This window comes from Mytilus galloprovincialis, chromosome 3 (genome assembly GCF_965363235.1).
Source record: "Mytilus galloprovincialis chromosome 3, xbMytGall1.hap1.1, whole genome shotgun sequence".
Taxonomy (NCBI): domain Eukaryota; kingdom Metazoa; phylum Mollusca; class Bivalvia; order Mytilida; family Mytilidae; genus Mytilus; species Mytilus galloprovincialis.
In genome coordinates, this window is record NC_134840.1 from 77,120,382 (window position 1) to 77,140,378 (window position 19,997).

General features: G+C 31.6%; 1 protein-coding gene across 2 annotated transcripts; it reads right to left on the bottom strand.

The window, feature by feature from the left end:
- Nucleotides 1-8,191: 8,191 nt before the first annotated feature.
- Nucleotides 8,192-19,509, bottom strand: LOC143069008 (protein YIF1B-like). Of its 2 annotated transcripts, XM_076243440.1 has the most exons (10): nucleotides 19,359-19,432; nucleotides 17,622-17,705; nucleotides 16,839-16,952; nucleotides 15,528-15,655; nucleotides 15,189-15,293; nucleotides 14,312-14,390; nucleotides 13,329-13,386; nucleotides 12,272-12,427; nucleotides 11,627-11,720; nucleotides 8,192-11,047 (listed from the first exon to the last, which is right to left on the bottom strand). In XM_076243440.1, the coding sequence occupies exons 3-10, from the start codon at nucleotides 16,888-16,890 to the stop codon at nucleotides 10,892-10,894; spliced, it is 828 nt and encodes a 275-aa protein (XP_076099555.1). In that variant the 5' UTR covers nucleotides 16,891-16,952; nucleotides 17,622-17,705; nucleotides 19,359-19,432; the 3' UTR covers nucleotides 8,192-10,891. The 2 variants fall into 2 exon arrangements, with proteins under 2 accessions (XP_076099555.1, XP_076099554.1); XM_076243439.1 differs by lacking the exon at nucleotides 17,622-17,705 and having other exon boundaries at nucleotides 19,359-19,509.
- Nucleotides 19,510-19,997: the final 488 nt, after the last annotated feature.

Sequence of the window (19,997 nt, forward strand, 5' to 3'; positions counted from 1 at the left end):
AACGACAACTACAGTAACTGTACATCAGATTCCTGACTTCGGACAGGTGCAAACATTTGCAGCAGGATTAAAAGTTTTAATGGATCCAAACCTTCTCCCTTTTTCTGAAACAATAGCATAACATTACAATATGGAAAAACACACAATAAAATATCAATTTACAGGCCTAACTCGATCAAAAAACGTACATTAATACACTATAAACGAAGTCCATATATCAAATACTTCAAGAAATATGTCTACTATATTTGGTGTATGGAATGATCGTAAGGTGTACATGTCCAACTAGCAGGCGTCATTTGACCTTGACCTCATTTTCATGGTTCAGTTGACAAGTTTTTGTGTTTTGGTCTTCTTTCTTATATTATATTTTTATTGTATGGTATAAATATTTAATGATGAGGTTTTATTTGATCTTGACCTCATTGTCACTGTTCATTGCTCAGTGTTAGGTTTTTGTGTTTTTGGTCTGTTTTTCTTAAACTATTAGCAATAGATCAGCTAAATTTGTTGTATTGAATGGTTGTAAAATGTGTCTGTCTGGAAGGTATTAATCTGACCTTGACCCTATTTCATGGTTAATTGGTAAATGTTAAGTTTTCATGGTTAAGTTTGTCTCTTCAATACTGTAAGCAATATATCAACTATATTTAATGCATAGACTAATTGTAAGGTGTACCGTTTACATGTCTGTCTTGACTCTTGAAAGACCTTGACCTCATTTTGCCGGTTCATTGGTGAATGTTTAGCTTTCAATATTAAGTCTGTTTCTTAGAATCTAAAAAGCATTAGCTCAACCATATTTGATATATCGAGTGATTGTAAAGTGTACATTTATTTCACCTTTGGTTTATCTGACCTTGACCTCATTTTCTTGGATCATGTTAAGTTTATGTGATATTTGTAGAAAAGCTTTATATTTAGGACTATTAACATAAAATCAATGGTCAGTAAAAAGGTGCGATTTATTTCCCAAAACATGTAGGAATAAGGGGCCCAAACAAACATTTTTATACGACTGCAAAAATTTTAATTTTTCGTCGTATATTGCTATCACGTTGGCGTCGTCGTCGTCGTCCGAATACTTTTAGTTTTCGCACTCACTCTAACTGTAGTAAAAATGAATAGAAATCTATGAAATTTTAACACAAGGTTTATGACCACAAAATGAAGGTTGGGATTGATTTTGGGAGTTTTGATCCCAACATTTTAGGAATTAGGGGCCAAAAAGGGCCCAAATAAGCATTTTCTTGGTTTTCGCACAATAACTTAAGTTTAAGTAAATAGAAATCTATGAAATTTTGACACAAGGTTTATGACTACAAAAGGAAGGTTGGGATTGATTTTGGGAGTTTTGGTTCTAACAGTTTAGGAATTAGGGGCCAAAAAAGGGCCCAAATAAGCATTATTCTTGGTTTTCGCACAATAACTTTAGTTTAAGTAAATAGAAATCAATGAAATTTAAACACAAGGTTTATGACCACAAAAGGAAGGTTGGTATTGATTTTGGGAGTTGAGGTCTGAACAGTTTAGGAATTAGGGCCAAAAAGGGGCCCAAGTAAGCATTATTCTTGGTTTTCGCACCATAACTTTAGTTTAAGTAAATAGAAATCTATGAAATTTAAACACAAGGTTTATGACCACTAAAGGAAGGTTGGGTTTGATTTTGGGAGTTTTGGTCCCAACAGTTTAGGAATAAGGGGCCCAAAGGGTCCAAAATTGAACTTGTTTGATTTCATCAAAAATTGAATAATTGGGGTTCTTTGATATGCCGAATCTAACTGTGTATGTAGATTCTTAAATTTTGGTCCCGTTTTCAAATTGGTCTACATTAAGGTCCAAAGGGTCCAAAATTAAACTTAGTTTGATTTTGACAAAAATTCGTAAGGGTTCCACGGAACCCAGTGTCTCGCCTACTTTTGCTGTTAATCGCAGACTCAACAAAACTGAGGAAAAACATCAATAAAAATTTTCCTCTCGATGCTGTCTTTTGATTGAAAGAAGCTACTAAGTTTGGTAAAAAAATCCAGGATAGTTTATGAATCTAATAAATGTTTTATAAACTTTAACTGCAGACTGTATGTAATGTTAACTGGAAGAAAAACTAAGTCCATTTATAAGTAAAATACAGAAAAAGTGAAATTTACTTCTGAATAATATCTTATGATCAGAAACAAGCTTTTGTCTAAGTTTGGTAGAAATCCAGGATAGTTTAAGAACATTATAAAAAATTTAAAAACTTAAACCACAGAGTGAATGTTTTGTTTCTGGCAAAAAAACTAAGTCCATTTATAAGTAAAATACGGAAAAGTGGAAATTTATTTTTACAAAATTTTCCTCTTGATACTATCTTATGATCATAAACAAGCTTATGTCCAAGTTTGGTACAAATCAAGGATAGTTTATGAAAGTTATTAAAATTTTAAAAACTTTAACCACAGAGGGAATGTAATGTTTGCTCGCAGAAAAACTAAGTCCATTTATAAGTAAAATACGGAAAAGTGGAAATTTATTTTTACAAAATTTTCTTCTTGATACTATCTTATGATCATAAACAAGCTTCTGTCCAAGTTTGGTACAAATCAAGGATCGTTTATGAAAGTTATTAAAATTTTAAAAACTTTTAACCACAGAGTGAATGTAATGTTTCCTCGCAGAAAAACTAAGTCCATTTATAAGTAAAATATGGAAAAAATGGAATTTTATTTTTACAAAATTTACTTCTGGATACTTTCTTATGATCATAAACAAGCTTCTGTCCAAGTTTGGTAGAAATTCAGTATAGTTTAAGAAAGTTATTAAAATTTCAAAAACTTTAACCACAGAGTAAATATTTGTGGACGCCGCCGACGACGCCGACGACGACGGAATGTAGGATCGCTTAGTCTCGCTTTTTCGACTAAAGTCGAAGGCTCGACAAAAATTGAATCCTTGGGGTTCTTTGATATGCTGAATCTAAAAATGTATTTAGATTTTTGATTATTGGCCCAGTTTTCAAGTTGGTCCAAATCGGGTTCAAATTAAACTTTGTTTGATTTCATCAAAAATTGAATAATTGGGGTTCTTTGATATGCCAAATCTTACTGTGTATGTAGATTCCTAATTTTTATTCCCGTTTTCAAATTGGTCTACATTAAAGTCCAAAGGGTCCAAAATTAAACTAAGTTTGATTTTAACAAAAATTGAATTCTTGAGCTTTTTTGATATGCTGAATCTAAACATGTACTTAGATTTTTTATTATGGGCCCAGTTTTGAAGTTGGTTCAAATCAGGATCCAAAATTATTATATTAAGTATTGTGCAATAGCAAGAAATTTTCAATTGCACAGTATTCAGTCATAGCAAGAAATCTTCAATTGCACAGTATTGTGCAATAGCAAGAAATTTTCAATTGCACAGTATTGCGCAATAGCAAGAAATCTTCAATTGCACAGTATTGTGCAATAGCAAATATTTTCAATTGCACGGTATTGCGCAATAGCAAGAAATATCTAATTCCACAATATTGTGCAACAGCAAGAAATTTTCAATTGATTGGAGTTATCTTTCTTTGTCCAGAATAGTAGTTGAATCAACTTAAATCATTGTTTTATACAATATACAATGTATATTCACTTTTACTACCAACTGATAAATTAAAACAATCTTTACCATTCAGTGATAACAAGCACCTTTTGTTACATTTTAATATTTTATGATGTATTTAAATGAGTAGTTATTGTTGCAAACTCCATTAGAAATTGGAATTGAGATCAGTTTTGGAAAAAGGGAAATGGGGATGTGAAAAAAAAAAAATGGGGGCGGGGGTTAAATTTTTCTCATTTCAGATTTCATAAATAAAAAGAAAATTTCTTCAAACATTTTTTTGAGAGGATTAATATTCAACAGCATAGTGAATTGCTCAAAGGAAAAAAAAGTATTTTAAGTTCATTAGACCACATTCATTCTGTGTCAGAAACCTATGCTGTGTCAACTATTTAATCACAATCCAAATTTAGAGCTGAATCCAGCTTGAATGTTGTGTCCATACTTGCCCCAACCATTCAGGGTTCAACCTCTGCGGTTGTATAAAGCTGCGCCCTGCGGAGCATCTGGTTGTAGTTTCAAGTCAATAACTTGTGTTTAAGTGTATACATCTATCTGAAATTATACCACAAGTTTCCATACTACAAAGGTATGGTTATGGGGGGTTATGGCTCAAATCATTTAGCAAATAGGGGAAAACCAGGGTTTTTCTGGTTAAAGGACAATTTAGACAATTTAAAAGCAGATTAAGGGAGGTAATCCAATATTAAATCCATCTTACAATGCTTGAAAATTATGTATTAAGAAATTGATGATTGTCTTGAGATGATTAGCTGTAATATTTTTTTTAGAAGTTACTTAATACTAATTTTAACCATGACTGTATGACATTTCATATTTTAATATTTTATGATGTTTTATTTCATTATTGTAGTGATTGTTGCAAACTCCATTAGAAATTTAAATTGAGATTAATTTTGGAGTACAGGAAAGGGGGAGGTGAAAATTTTTTTATTAAATATTTAATCACAATCCAAAATCAGAGCTGTATCCAGCTTGAATGTTGTGTCCATACTTGCAACAACTGTTCAGGGTTTCGACCTCTTTTGTCGTATAAAGCTGCACCCTGCAGAGCATCTGGTTTAAAAGGGTGGTTCCGAACCCAGGATAAAAGGGGAGTTCCAACTATATGTCCCCATTCAAATGCATTGATCATCCAAAAAGAAAAGGGGGAGTGTGTTTGGATCCGCTACTGCTATGAACATGATGAGATAGCTATCAACATGACAAAATCTTGAATGTTTTGCTTTCAAAATGGCAGAAAACAAGGAAATTCCATTATGTACTTAGATGGAAAGTTTAGAGGTAAATTTACAGGTATAAGACCCGATATATCACAGTCTCACTATATTTTGTTGTTTCTTTGATAGTGTAGTTCATTGTTTCATAAAATGAAGTTTACATTCCATTAACTATTTGTCTCAGAATTCAGAGGCAGATTTAGGAGGGGGGGGCAGCCCCCCCCCCCCCTTTTTTTGGGAAAAAATTTGGTTGCTTATATAGGGAATCACTGAGGAGTGACTGGAGTGGGCCCCCTCTTAGGCAGTCAATGGGCCCCACTTATGAAAATTTCTGGAACGCCACTGGAATTAGATGTCAAAAGTCTTTGGTACACCTATTTCATGGTTAAATATTTAATCTCTTAAATCTTTGTAAAGTATACATGTCTGGACTTCATGTTCATGGTTTCAATACATCTGTCTTAAATAATTTCCTTGGTTACTAGAAGTAAAAAGGCCAGCTACATTCCTTTCATACAAGAACACGTAAATTGAAATATCTTACCTGCTTCAAATATGATTGTATTTGTGTTACTTTTACTAGTACTACAAGTATCACAAAAACTCAACCAATAATCCATGAAATTGAGACCAAGGTCAAGCTTTACCCTGCTTGACAGACATGTACACCTTAACACTCTAAATATAGTTGACCTTTTGTTTACAGTATATTATAAACTTACAAAACAATGAAAAACTTAATCTTAACCAATTAACCATAAAAATGGTGTCAAGGTCATACAAACTCTCCCAGATTATCCTGACATTTATTCCATACTTCAATTATAGTTGATCTCTTGCTTATAGTATGATAACCTGACAAAACCATGCAATTCAACATTCACGAAGAATCTCAAAAACAAGGTCAATGTGATCTGTAAGCTGACAGACAGACATATCCACTTTACAATCATTCCTTACACTAAATATATAGGCCCTATAACTTAGTCTTTAAGAAATGGACCAAACGACAAAAACAAAAGGATTGTCAATGAACCATAAAAATGAGGTCAAAGTCAGATAAAATCTGACAGTCATACATGTACACCTTATAATAATTCAAAACACCAGATATAGAGGCCCTATTTATTGGCTTTTGCTTAAAGTGTATGGGAAATACTCAAGAACTATACATTGTCTACTGGACCATGAAAATTAGGTTAAGGTCAAATGAAAAATGCCAATCTACATTTCAGCTTATTGTACACATTGCAATCATAACATGTAAATACACTTATTCAAAATATAGTAGACAAGTTACCCATTGCTTCAAGTATCTGAGATACAAACTTAAATAAAATTGAGAATGGAAATGGGGAATGTGCCAAAGAGACAACAACCCGACCATAGAAAAAAACAACAGCAGAAGGTCACCAACAGGTCTTCTTAAATCCTGTTGACTGATCCATAAATTGCAGTCATAGTAAGGTGAAGTATGACAGACATGTACATCTTGCGAGGAAGCAATACACCAAATTTAGTTATCCTAGTACAATGTACTCATAAGTATTTCCCATGTCAAAAAAGTGAAGAATATTTTAAGCAGGCACTGAACCATTCAAATGAGGTCAAGGACAATGTACATATGACACAGTAAACTTTGTAACATAATAAGGTATCTGCATACAAGGTTGGTTTTTTTTTTGGATAAATTGTCATTTATCCTTTATATATTTTTAGTATCAGTTTGGAAAAATTTGGTCTCTAGAATTATTGAAAGGTTTGCAGGATTCATCCAAAATGAAAAACATTTGCAAGTTTATCAAGGTGTAGTATTTGTGATTATGTCAGTTTCTCATGTTCCTAAATGTGTAAGACATATTTTGTCTATGGAATATTGTCCTCAATTTCATGGTTCAATGATTCATAAAATAGATATAGGAAGATGTGGTATGAGTGCCAATGAGACAACTCTCCATCCAAATAAAAATTTATAAAAGTAAACCATTATAGGTCAATAAAAGGTCAGATTCTGCATTACTCAAGTTAAGTTATATCTTCAGACTTTTACAGCCAAATTCCTTGAGCGTGTAAGTGAAAGAGTTATCTTTGGTTAGCTTTCCTGCTAGCTAGCTAAACTGTGAGTTCATTTTAAGGTTAGGTATACTATACAACTAAGGGTAGACTAGCACAACAGATAACCAATCTATCTGTCTGTAGCACTAGACTAAAGGAGGGCAGTATAGTCAACCTTCAGTGCAGCTAACAAGCAAGCTAACCAAAGATATTACCTTTACTTACACACTCAACCATTTTGCTGTATTAGATAGTCTGCAGAGCTGTGTTTCTGTAAGTTTTATGAAGAAAGGTTGACCATAATCAGGTAGTTGCACAAATGTATGATGAACTTTTTATACTATGTATTATGTAATGAACAACTAAATCAGTTTACCATATCACAAACAAGTCAAAACATTTACTAAAATTTATCATCGGTATAAGGACATCATTTGTAAATATAGCTCAACATGCAGACTTCTTATACGTTCAGGTATTTCACATCCAATATTTTATGGAAATATTCTTTATAAAGCACAAAAATGTCAGCATTCACCTCAGAAGCTAACAAAACCTTTAAATAGACTTATATAGAATATTTAAAAACCAGTTGTTGGCATGACACGGGTTATGTTCTTCTCATAGATGTTATGATGGTATGATATTAAACTCTTCAGGGGAAGGATTGTGCCCAATATTCATATGATGAAGACATAATCTTTCAATCAGTTTAATTGAAGTCTGGAGCAGGCATGTCAGTTAACTGCTAGTAGTCTGATGTTATTTATGTATTATTGTCATTTTGTTTATTTTTCTTGGTTACATCTTCTGACATCAGACTCGGACTTCTCTTGAACTGAATTTTAATGTGCATATTGTTATGTGTTTACTTTTCTGCATTGGCTAGAGGTATAGGAGGAGGGTTGAGATCTCATAAACATGTTTAACCCCGCCACAATTTTGCGCCTGTCTTAAGTCAGGAGCCTCTGGCCTTTGTTAGTCTTGTATTATTTTAAATTTTAATTTCTTGTGTACAATTTGGAGTTAAGTATGGGTTCATTATCACTGAACTAGTATACATATTTGTTTAGGGGCCAGCTGAAGGACGCCTCCGGGTGCAGGAATTTCCCTCTGCATTGAAGACCTGTTGGTGACCTTCTGCAGCAGAAGTTCTGCTGTAGTCTGTTCTATGGTCGGGTTGTTGTCTCCATGACACATTCCCCATTTCCATTCTCAATTTTATTACCTCCAATCTTTCTATGTTTTGCTTAACCAAATATTACCTCCAATCTTTCTATGTTTTGCTTAAATAAATAACAATTCCCATACACTGTGAAATCAAATTTATTTCCTGTATACCAATTATATATTGATATTGAAAGAGCAACAGATTCTCTTTAAACACTGATCACATTTATTCAAAGAAATATTTACTTAAATATAATAAAAATATTAAGTATTGTTGACATTTTAAACTATAAAGGAAAACAAGAGTGCACACGCTGAAATGTCTCGCCTTCTATACTAATCATTGATATTATGTTGATAGTCCTAAGTATAAAGCTAAGCTTTATTACAACTGTCACATAAACTTAACATTAACCAAGATAACTAATCAAAGACCAATGAACCTTGAAAATGAGGTCAAGGTCAGATGAACCATGCCAGGCAGACATGTACAGCTAACAATGCTTCTATACAACATATATAGTTGACCTATTACTTATAGTTTAAGAAAAATAGACCAAAACAAAAAAACTTAACACTGTGCAATGAACCGTGAAAATGAGGTCACGGTCAAATAAAACCTGCGCAACTGACATAAAGATCATAAAATATTTCCATACACCAAATATATGGCATATAGTATTAGATAAAAAGACCAAAACTCAAAAACTTAACTTTGACCACTGAACCATGAAAATGAGGTCAAGGTCACATGACATCTTCCCGCTAGACATGTACACCTTACAATCATTCCATACAACAAATATAGTAGACCTATTGCATATAGTATGAGAAAAACAGAGCAAAACACAAAAATTTAACTATAACCACTGAACCATGAAAATGAGGTCAAGGTCAGATGACACCTGGCAGTTGGACATGTACACCTTACAGTCCTTCCATACACCGAATATACTAGCCCTATTGCTTATAGTAACTGAGATATGGACTTCACCACCAAAACTTAACCTTGTTCACTGATCCATGAAATGAGGTCGAGGTCAAGTGAAAACTGTCTGACAAACATGAGGACCTTGCAAGGTACGCACATATCAAATATAGTTATCTTATTACTTATAATAAGAGAGAATTCAACATTACAAAAAATCTGAACCTTTTTTTCAAGTGGTCACTGAACCATGAAAATGAGGTCAAGGATATTGGACATGTGACTGACGGAAACTTCGTAACATGAGGCATCTATCTACAAAGTATGAAGCTTCCAGGTCTTATACCTTCTAAAATATAAAGCTTTTAAGAAGTTAGCTAACGCCGCCGCCGCCGGATCACTATCCCTATGTTGAGCTTTCTGCAACAAAAGTTGCAGGCTCGACAAAAATTGCATGAGAATTCAAATAAATAAAATTTAGTTTAAACTGGCCTTTTAAAGACAAGGTACATGACAAGTAAACAATCTTTTTGGTGACTATGGATATAAATAATAACTCCCTATTAATATAGTTGAATTAGAAGTGTAGAAGACATCCCATAGAGTTTCTTATAAGTGAATTATTCAGTTTGTTTAAAGTTAATATTTGAGGGGGGAAAATGCAGAGCATCACCTACCTACTAAAATTTTGTGAAAAACTCAGATAGGTGATATAGTCATCTCTCTAGATCCTTCTATATTAAATTCACTCTGAATTTATTACTCAGTAACAATCAGATTTCTTTTCACCTTTTCCAATTAATTTATCTCTACAAAAGATACATAGCTTTAGACTTTTGCCCATCTAAAATATCTATATTTTACAGGATCCTTAGCCCAAACAAACCATAAGAGATAAAATAAAAAATTGAAAAATAAAACAGAAACCCAATCCTAAACTATTGTGTTAGTAAAGTGTAAATAAAACTGATTTACAAACCAGGTCTCTTTAAGGTAGATACTAAGATTTATTAAGATATTTTGTTTTCTTCACCTACTGGTTACAGATATCGTTCCAATAATTCATCTCACAGAGACTCAACTTCCAAATTTTTCAATTAATAAGAAAGATGGATGATGGCCAAAATAAAAAGCTTAAGGGAAATGCATGCCTATTTAAACAATTGCAACTTAAAACATGATATATGTTTTATTATCTCCCTCACATTGAAATATTCACCTTAAATTATCTCCCTTACATAAAAAATAATTCACTATTTATCATCTCCCTAACATGAAATTTATTTTTATAAACTATCAATTATCTTCCTTACTCATGCTAACATTGCATCAGTGATTTTATATTTTGACATGCAACCTTGTACATAAAGAATGATTATTAACAGAAACATGTGCATGCATTTGAATATATATATACCTTTACACAAAGCTAAAAGAACATAAATAAAATATTTCAAATAAAACAATGAGATATCTTTGGCACAAAACGAAAAGAAAGCAATAAACATGAAATAATCTTACAACCAAAGGTTAAGTACACTTTTTTCATAGGATGAAGTTACAATATGTATTGAGATAATTTGTATATATAATCATGCGTTAACAAACTATGGTCCCTACAATATTAATTTCTTTGGCAAACAAAATGTTCACATGTTTTTCTCTTCTTTTTTTTTATATTCAATTGCACCATTTAACCAGATCCATTTCAACTGTAAGCTGGATTTCAAAATAAGTCTGCTTGCAATTACTGCTGCATTAAATGACCGTATTTCATTTTTCGCAGCATGCCATTTCATCTGCATTACATGACCTAGACAAATTACATTCTTTACAGCATGTCATATGCTCTCAAGTTGTCAATTTTCAACAGTTTGTCATGAATTTTTCTCCTTTGTTCAGTATTTTACACTCAGGTTCTATGAAACATGATATGACTAGTCAGCCACCACATCATGAGCGGCTGTAGAAGTGATATGGACAGAATCAGATACCAGCTTCGCTTACTTCCACGTGAAAACCCATCATCAGCTGTTTGAGATAACAGCTGTACTCGTAATGTGCGAATCTGTTAAAGATAAAACAGAGATTATACAAACAGGATCTATAATTTGTACTTTGTATGTATTTTTATTTGTACGTAAACAAATTAAGAATATTTTTGGAACATTTAAAGAAGTCTGTTTTAAGATGTACCAGTCAGGCCATTTCAAACATGTGACTAAAAAACAGAATTTTATGACTGCTGTCGGTCAAAAGATATATAATCTATAAAGAACAAGTTTCTGGATTTTTACTCTGCACAAAATCAACAAGATAGATTTACGTTTATGTTATATCTGGCACTTTTATTGAATACAGGGTTCTTACCGGATTTTTCAGGTACTCTCTATTTTTTTTCATGGCAGGTTATAAGTTTCAATTTTTTATAATTTTTGTGAAGAAATCAAAATGAATCTGTATAGAATAAGGAGATATAGTATGATTGCCAATGAGAAAACTATCAAATAAGAGTCCAATATGACTAATGATTTCATATATTCTGGAAGAAAAGTTGAACTCACTAGTGCAAAAAATTATGTCAAGTTACATTTTTCATGATTTGAGGACTAATGCAATCATCCTGGAATAAGTGATGAATACTTACTAAAAATACTGAAATTGTGATACCAAACCATAAAAGTACACAGTAATATCCATTGGCTAAGAAAACTAGACCTGCTATCAAAGCAAATATCATTCTGAAAACAAAAAGAAATATATATACATATATTTGAAACTGATGTACATTACATCCACGCATGTATCAATACAATAATAGTATTTTGTGGAAACAATTTTATGCAAGACAAGTTTTAAAGAAGACATAAAATTAATCATGCATTGTTACAAGAAAATTGAACATATAGAAAATTGTAACCTTTAAAATTAAGCCTTCATGTCATGCAAGTTGCAATATGACGAGTATTTCTTTAAAATACCATTTTTAAGACCTGACTTATAACGAAAATTCAGTTATAAAATTTGACTGCTCTACAATGGCTACAGAATTAACATATCTTGATAAAATGGAGTTATCTGCTAATTGAAAACCTCTCATCAGGACAGGACACCAACCAAAATCCAGGATTCATAGACAGGTTTTAATGTGTTAGACTTAAAACCTTAGCAAGTAAGAGAGATTACAGGGAGAAACTGAATTATTTGGGTTGCCTATCCAGTATAAATTAAACATATAATCAAACTTTTCTTGCTACCTCATATTGCAGTACTGTTGTAACATTAAACTCACCCAACAAATTTATATCCACAATATGCTATGACATCTGTGTATTTTAGATTAGTGTTGACATTCATTATATATAAACTGATCATAATAACAACAAGTTCTATAATTAACCAAACAAAAGCTGAACTGGCTTGTATTCCTAATTGTTCTGGCGTAAATCTGAAATAGACAATAATATAAAATAAGATATAATTCATATCTTTTTTAATTGATATAAAGTTTTTATGCTTCTTTTAAGCAGCACACAGATACGGTACTTTTAGTCAAAAAGTTTAATATCTTTTCAGTCTTTTGTTTTGTAAATGCAACATACCAGCACACGTTTTCCAGAGGCAGTCCATTTCCCTTCATTCTGGTCTACTAACCTATTGAATTATTGCATAATTTTTCCTTGTCACTAATGTTGAGCAAGCATAAATTTTATAGTGTAACTCTACTTTCAAAATATGTGAATAAGTTGAAAGTATCTATGAACCGTCTTGACAGTTTCAAATTTGACTCCAGTCATAGACTTTAAAATTGATATTAGCTTCTTCTTGGCCAAGCAAAGAGCAATGATGAGTTGTCTCGTAATCCTAATGTGTTAGGTAAGGTGAAATGTCTTCCAGCAGACTGCCACCTAGTGAAATAGCATATTAACAATCTGTCTGAGCAAATCAGTCCATAAAAAGCAGGGTTAAAATTCATAACACATTGACATATTCTAGTCCTAAATACTGTAATTTCAGAAATTATTGTGATGTTTTTATTATTGTGAAAAATGAGAAAGGGTTATCATCGCAATAATTAAACCTCGCATTTTGATTTTTTATATGAATCAAACAGGATTTTATTTAATATTGCCATAATTAAAATTGCATTTTAGTCTAAAATGCAAAATCGCAATAATAAATGCACCAATAATTTATGCATTTACAGTATGCATTTAATTTGCAGCCAGATGTCTAACAGCCATCCATCATCATAAATGTATTAAATACAAGTTTTATTACACATAAATTATCCAATAAATATTTTTTTTAATGTGTAGCACATGTTACCTGGTAATTAAATCCCTTACCTGTTTTGTGTTCCTAGGACAATACCTGCGACTAAGACATATGTTACAAAGGCCATAGCTGAAATCATATTATTAATATCTGTATTAAAACATTAAACGAGTTTGTAATATACTTGAAATCCATTACTCAACAACTTTTCCACGATTCATGCATCAATAGTTTATTACATACATATAAAACTCACTTGTTTTTGTCAACCAAACTTGTCCAAATACTAAAGGTATTGGGTCAATAGAAAACTTATTTGATGTCTTTAATGATGGGTCGTCTTTTGAGTTATAAATCATATTTTGAAAGGAAGGTTTGAAGAGAAAAATAACACATAAAGGAACTATGCCCTTGCTAAAGACTGCAGAAAAATTCAAATTTAAGAGAAAGTTTCATCTTCAGTCAAGAAACTGTTACTATATAAGTACCCGAAAATCAAACGTTGGTCATAATTGTTTTTAGCATAACATAGACAGTTTTTTTCCCCTTGAATTATTCTACATTATGTTATGCCATGGTCTTTTATAGCTTACTATATAGTATTAGTTTTGCTCATTGTTAAAGGTAGTAGGGTGACATGAGGTTGGTTACATCCTGGTCTTTCAGTCTATGGTGTATAATTATCCCATAATGACAACAATGTTGATGGAAGTTTCTAACAACCATGACTGGCTATGCAGCCCTCCCACAGTTGATATGACAACAATGCCACATCTTCTTACTTTTATACTAGAGTTTAAATAGGGTAAATAAGAGCTATTCCATTAAAATGTATGTAGGAGAAAAGGAAGAGAAGTTTAATTATTGAATGTGTTTCATGGGTCTTTTTTCTGTATGCGTCTATTACCATTATGCCAAATTATTTATAAAATGGTTCTTGGTTGTAGAGATGTTTTGAAAGTCCATTTCTAACCTCCCTCATACATTTTAATGGAATAGCCCTAACTTACAATAATTTTATTGTTTTTTTACCAGAATAATCCTACATACTTACATGGTATATACAAATCTGGTGCATTTAATTCAAATCTAGGTTGAACTGGTTCATCTGAATTGTATTTTATTGACCAATCCTGCAAGATATTCATGTAACGATGTTAATGTTTTTTTGTTGTTTGAAGATACTGGAGTATATGTCAACATATAATCTCATACATGATAATTATACAATCATACAACAAATAATTTCGCAAATTAATTTTTGTAAAGACATATAGATTCAATTGATATTTACAATTTACTATTCTGTACAAAATGAATATGTTTTGAGGGCCTTTGAGGCAGAGTTGTCTAATTTGTTCATCTTCAGCCTTTCAACACTGAGGTTATGAATTTGAGCCTATAGCTCATGGAAATGAATGTTCAACTCTAATCTTAATTGTCAAGATTGCCAGTTTTCCTAGTGAAGGACAATCCTCTTATGTTCTATATCTTCCCCTGCCAATAATGATTTGGTTGCCATGTTATTGTGTCAGAGGACCAAAAGTGGCGTTTAACACAGTCAATCAATCTCTCATAGCAAGTACTTGTAGTTGCCTATTGAATATGATTATCTAGAATAACTTCACATGATAAAAATACATGAATGTAGTGAATTCATTTTTTGTTCATGGGTACTAATTTTCTTGGTTTCAGGAAGACATGCATCTTCATGGATATCTAATTTGTTAGTTTTGCAAAGTCTGTAATATAAACATTCCTTTAGAAACCTTGTAATTTGTAGAACATTTAAGTTCATGGTTCCCCTGTACCCACAAAGTCCATGAAAATTGGTATCCAACAAATATTTATGCTTCCACAGTAGTTCAAAAACGAAAAATTTATAATTTTTAACATTTTATATATTTTTCATCATAATAGTTCATACATACTGATTGTGTGAAGGGAAATAAAAGAAGTCCTAATTTCTTCCCAACATATGCAGTATCAACAGCGAAATAGTACTTTAATCTGGATGTGGCTACATATTTTTCTAACTAAAATGAAATAAAATATGGTTATAACTTATACATTATTTGTAATTTTTAGATTTTATCTATTGGTAACACACAGGTACATGTAGAAACAAATAGGAAAATCCTGCAACAGCATAACTTAACATAGGTTTATTGTCGCAACTTCACTTTAAAATATTCAATGTCATTCTAATTATTAAAGTTCCTAATATAATTATTTGTTCTCAATCCACAAAATTTGCAAAATCTACTTACATTTTTATTAACATAATCTTTGCCTTGGTCTGCTAGAGAAGAGCCATACTGCATAGCCATATTTGCCATAGGATCATTCAGTATCTGACTTCCTGGCATTCCGGCAAAAGCATTGGGATCATAATTACCTGTAAAAGAACAAAATATGTAGTGGGATCCTTCAGGTTCTGGTGACAACATTTTGTAATAGGTCCACCTACAGATACCTTATAGATCACTCAACTTAGTCATGTCTATCATAGTTATGACAGAGTTTGAGGTCCCAATCTGTTGAATTGTGAAAATGTTTTTGATCTAGACTACATGGTTAAGATGTATATATTGCATATGATTTAATAGGGTTTGTCAATTATTGCTGCAGGTTTGTGATTGAGCTTTTAAGTCAAATTTTACATGAAAAAGGATTTGTCTTTAATGGTACATTGTAGATGTATCTATAATTTGAACAGGTTGACCAACAGATTTCAACTGACTTGTTTCAGAAGGGCATATATTTGTGTTTAAAATATATCTTTTTCGCTTGCGATAAAAATCACAGAAAAATAAGTGTCAAACACAACTTCAATGTTTGTTAGATATAGCAACTACATGGACTTAAATAGACTTTCATTTCCAGTGAAATTAATGTTAAATAAATAAATTTGGTGTATTTACTGTTTTCTGATTGGTTAAAATTATTAGTTTTATTTTCAATGTTGTCAATTTTGATGGCGACACGCCCACTCTGACGTTGTGTATTCATACGCCAACATGTGTGTACGTTGTTATTGTTAATATAAATAATATAAAAAGTTCTTTAAGCCTCGTTTTTGATAGAAATTCATTTATAATGAATGGCAATAATTTATTTTGATTTTATTGAACCATAAAACTAATTGTTGACTCTTCACATTTTACATAATCCGCTTCACGGATTATTCAATGTGAAGAGTAAAAAATTAGTTTTATGGTTCAATAAATTCAAAATAGATAATAGCCATTCATTAAGTAAACAAGTAGAAAACAACCATTGAAGGTAAATCATGATTTAGCTTCTTTTTTAAAGACAAAAATGGAGCTTAGAATCAATAATGATCTGAGAAATGCAAGGATACTGGAAGTGAAATCCCAATAAACTGTTGTGAGCCCTGTAGTCTGCACTGAAATCTACTAGTCCTAAGACCAATATTCCAACATTATTTATGTGTCTAAACAAAGTTTTTCAAAAACTTACTAACAGCAGTCATGGTAGTTGGAAAAATTTTTAACAGTCTAGGGCATTGGACAAGTGGCTAAGGACTGTACATTAAATATCTCATATTACAAATGTACCTTGTCCAGGTGGTGGTCCATAGCCATATTGTGGAGGGGGTGGTTGTTGCATGCTTGTGTCCTCATATAACAGTGGTTTAGATCCAGGTTTCTTTTGTCTTCTTTTCTGTCCAGCTGAGGAAACATTGAAAATATGTAAAATATATAAACATGTACATTGTATATCAAATTATCCACAAAGGATATCAGGACAGTAACAATAAAGTCTAATTATCTTTATATATATTATAAAGAAATGAAATGAATGTTATGACAATGATATCAGAAATGCTGAATTCAATCAGCCAGGTGCTAAAAAGAAATCTGTCAATGAAATGTGAAATATAAAAAAGATTGCTTTTCTCAGACTTTTAAAATTTAGATACATGCAATTGTTAACGTTAATCTGGAGAAAGGTACAATGTTAGTATAATTTTGCATGAAAATGCAAATATTGATTTATTCTAACACTCCGCCTTTCAACAATACGTTTACACATGTACAAATAAGGATGTGGAATGATTTCACACTCGTTGTAAATTTGTATATATTGTACGTATACCTAGACTAGGGTACTTACTAAACTAAAATTCAAATGGAAGCAGGTACACTACAATTCGACAAGTGAAATAATGATTAGCAAAGATATGTTGTACAGCAATTAATTTTGAGGCAGCAAATCACAATGTTTTTAATAACTTATAACTTTTAAAATGCCCCTCCCAATCCTGTTTTATTATATAATGCTTAACCAATTCACATAGTCAGATCTTTTTAACATTTTAATTGTACAATAAGTGATACCTGTTTTGTAGTTGTCTCAATATTTCAGAGTTAAGCTTTTTTCTGAAATAACTTTATTGTACACACTTCAACAGTTTCTTCATACTACAATGTAATATGAGGCAGGTATGATCTGTGAAAGGGGACAAATTCTGCATAAATTATTTTTTGAATTCAAACATATTATTTTCAGTATCCGTTCAAACATTTCTTACTTGTTTGTGCCACAAATATTTCAAATTAAAAATATTCAGACTATCACGATAGGAAAAAGTTGAGACATAAAACTAAGCTTCAAACAAGTGGGTCCCCAAAACTAATGAATTCTATCAAAATTAAAGAATAAATGTTAAATTTATGTCTTCCGATTTTTATGATTTCGAAATTTTTTTCTCCTCGTCATAACGAGTTTTCATATCCAAACAAGAATGTGTTAATAATACACTGATGCCCCACTCACACTATCATTTTCTATGTTCAGTGGACTGTGAAATTGGGGTCAAAATTCTAATTTGGCATTAAATATAAGAAAGATCATAACATATGATAGGGAACGTTTACATAGTTTCAAGTTGATTTGACTTCAACTTTAACAAAAAATACCTTGACCATAAACTATAAACCTGAAGCAGGAAAAACGGACAAACCAACAGATGGACGCATATATACAGACGCACATAATGCCCCATGGCCTTATTTCTATCATTGTCTCTAGCTATGAAATTCAATCAGCTGATTCTTAAATTTCTGTCAAAATCATAAAGTAAGTTTTCACATATTATACACCTTATCGTTATTCCTGGGTGACCCGAGAATCTGTCCCAACTTGAACTATTGACGTATACAACAATCACTTTTTCATTGTTGCATTATATATTTTGTATTATGACTTTACGGGAACCTTTGTGATGTCCAGTAATAGCGGACAAATAGCGATAAGGTATATTATGATCAGATTTCTGTTTCTGTAGGATTAACAAAGTGAAGCCAACAGCCCCATGACATGTGCACCGATACACCACTGACCAGACCACTGACTGCACCTTAATCCGAGTTCAACATGTTTAATGATTTATATATAATATTTCAATGCGGGAAATTTTCATTGTACTAATGAACTCATAATCGTTAAAAAAAAAATTTTGTCCCTTTTTTAAATTCCCGCATTTGTGCAGAACGCAGAAATCTACTTTCTTCTTCCGGTCTCTTTGTCGTGAGACTTTGAGTAGTTAGTAAAATGCAGGAACTCAAGGATCATTTTTAATAATTCTTTTGTCTTTTATGTAAATTAGCATTACCTGATGCATTGCGTTTCTTTGTTTACATTGAACATGACGTCTTAACTTAAAAAACGTCACAAGTAAAATCTCTAACAACAGAACCAAATGGAAACCTTACAGTATTTCTGTTTCTTTGTTTTAACAAATAAAAAATGTATGTAAGTTACAAAAAAAATAATTCTTACAGACTTCGTCCCCATTCACAGGTAATGCCTGCCTCATATTAGATTTTTTTTAATTGTAATTGTTAGACCTATTGATACCCATAATGAATTATTGGTGGGAGTTGAGTCAGAAATCACAGTTAATTTTTCAACTCAAAAACATCAAATCCCCCCTTTTTGAGGACGAAGTCTCTTACTGTAGAAAACATTTCTTTGTTGTGTGTGCCACAGATAATTTAAGTGAACGATTAACAATAATCATTTTAAAGACTTTTAACATAATTATCATTTTTTCACGAGCCTAAAAATCTTACGTTGTCTAAAATTCGACGGACTATCCATATTTTTCGTCTGAGTTGGCAGGACACACAGACAGATTTCAAAACTGGTACCGTGATTTATCAGTTACGATGAGATAGCCAAAGAGTTCATCTACTGGTTTCACAGAAGTGATCTACAATAAGTATTCAGTCCCGCACAAAGAACAAAACTATTAGAGAATATACATTTATTAAAAACACCGTGAAGCTTTTCGATCGAGGATATAACGTCAGTTCTTATAATACAATTTTTATTTATACGAATTTTCATTGTAAAAATATTGAAAATTTTACTAACTCATCACCAAATATTCTTTATAGTTTCATTTTAAAAATATTTCTTTAAGTTACTGATTTAAAAATCTATATAAAAACATGTCTCATTAGACCCACTCATTAAATGTTATAGGACAATCTACAACTTTATGTTTAATTAGTACATACAGTACATAGCTTTATTAATTTTTTACCGACTAGTATAGTATAGTACAATATCATTTTTTTACTGTGACTTTCATCTCCAATTAACATTTTCTTAAAAAAAAAAATTTGTATCATAGTTCATGAATTAAAAATCTTCAACCTAACAATAAGATAATCTAAAATGTACGTGTTTACTTAGTATATAGAGAC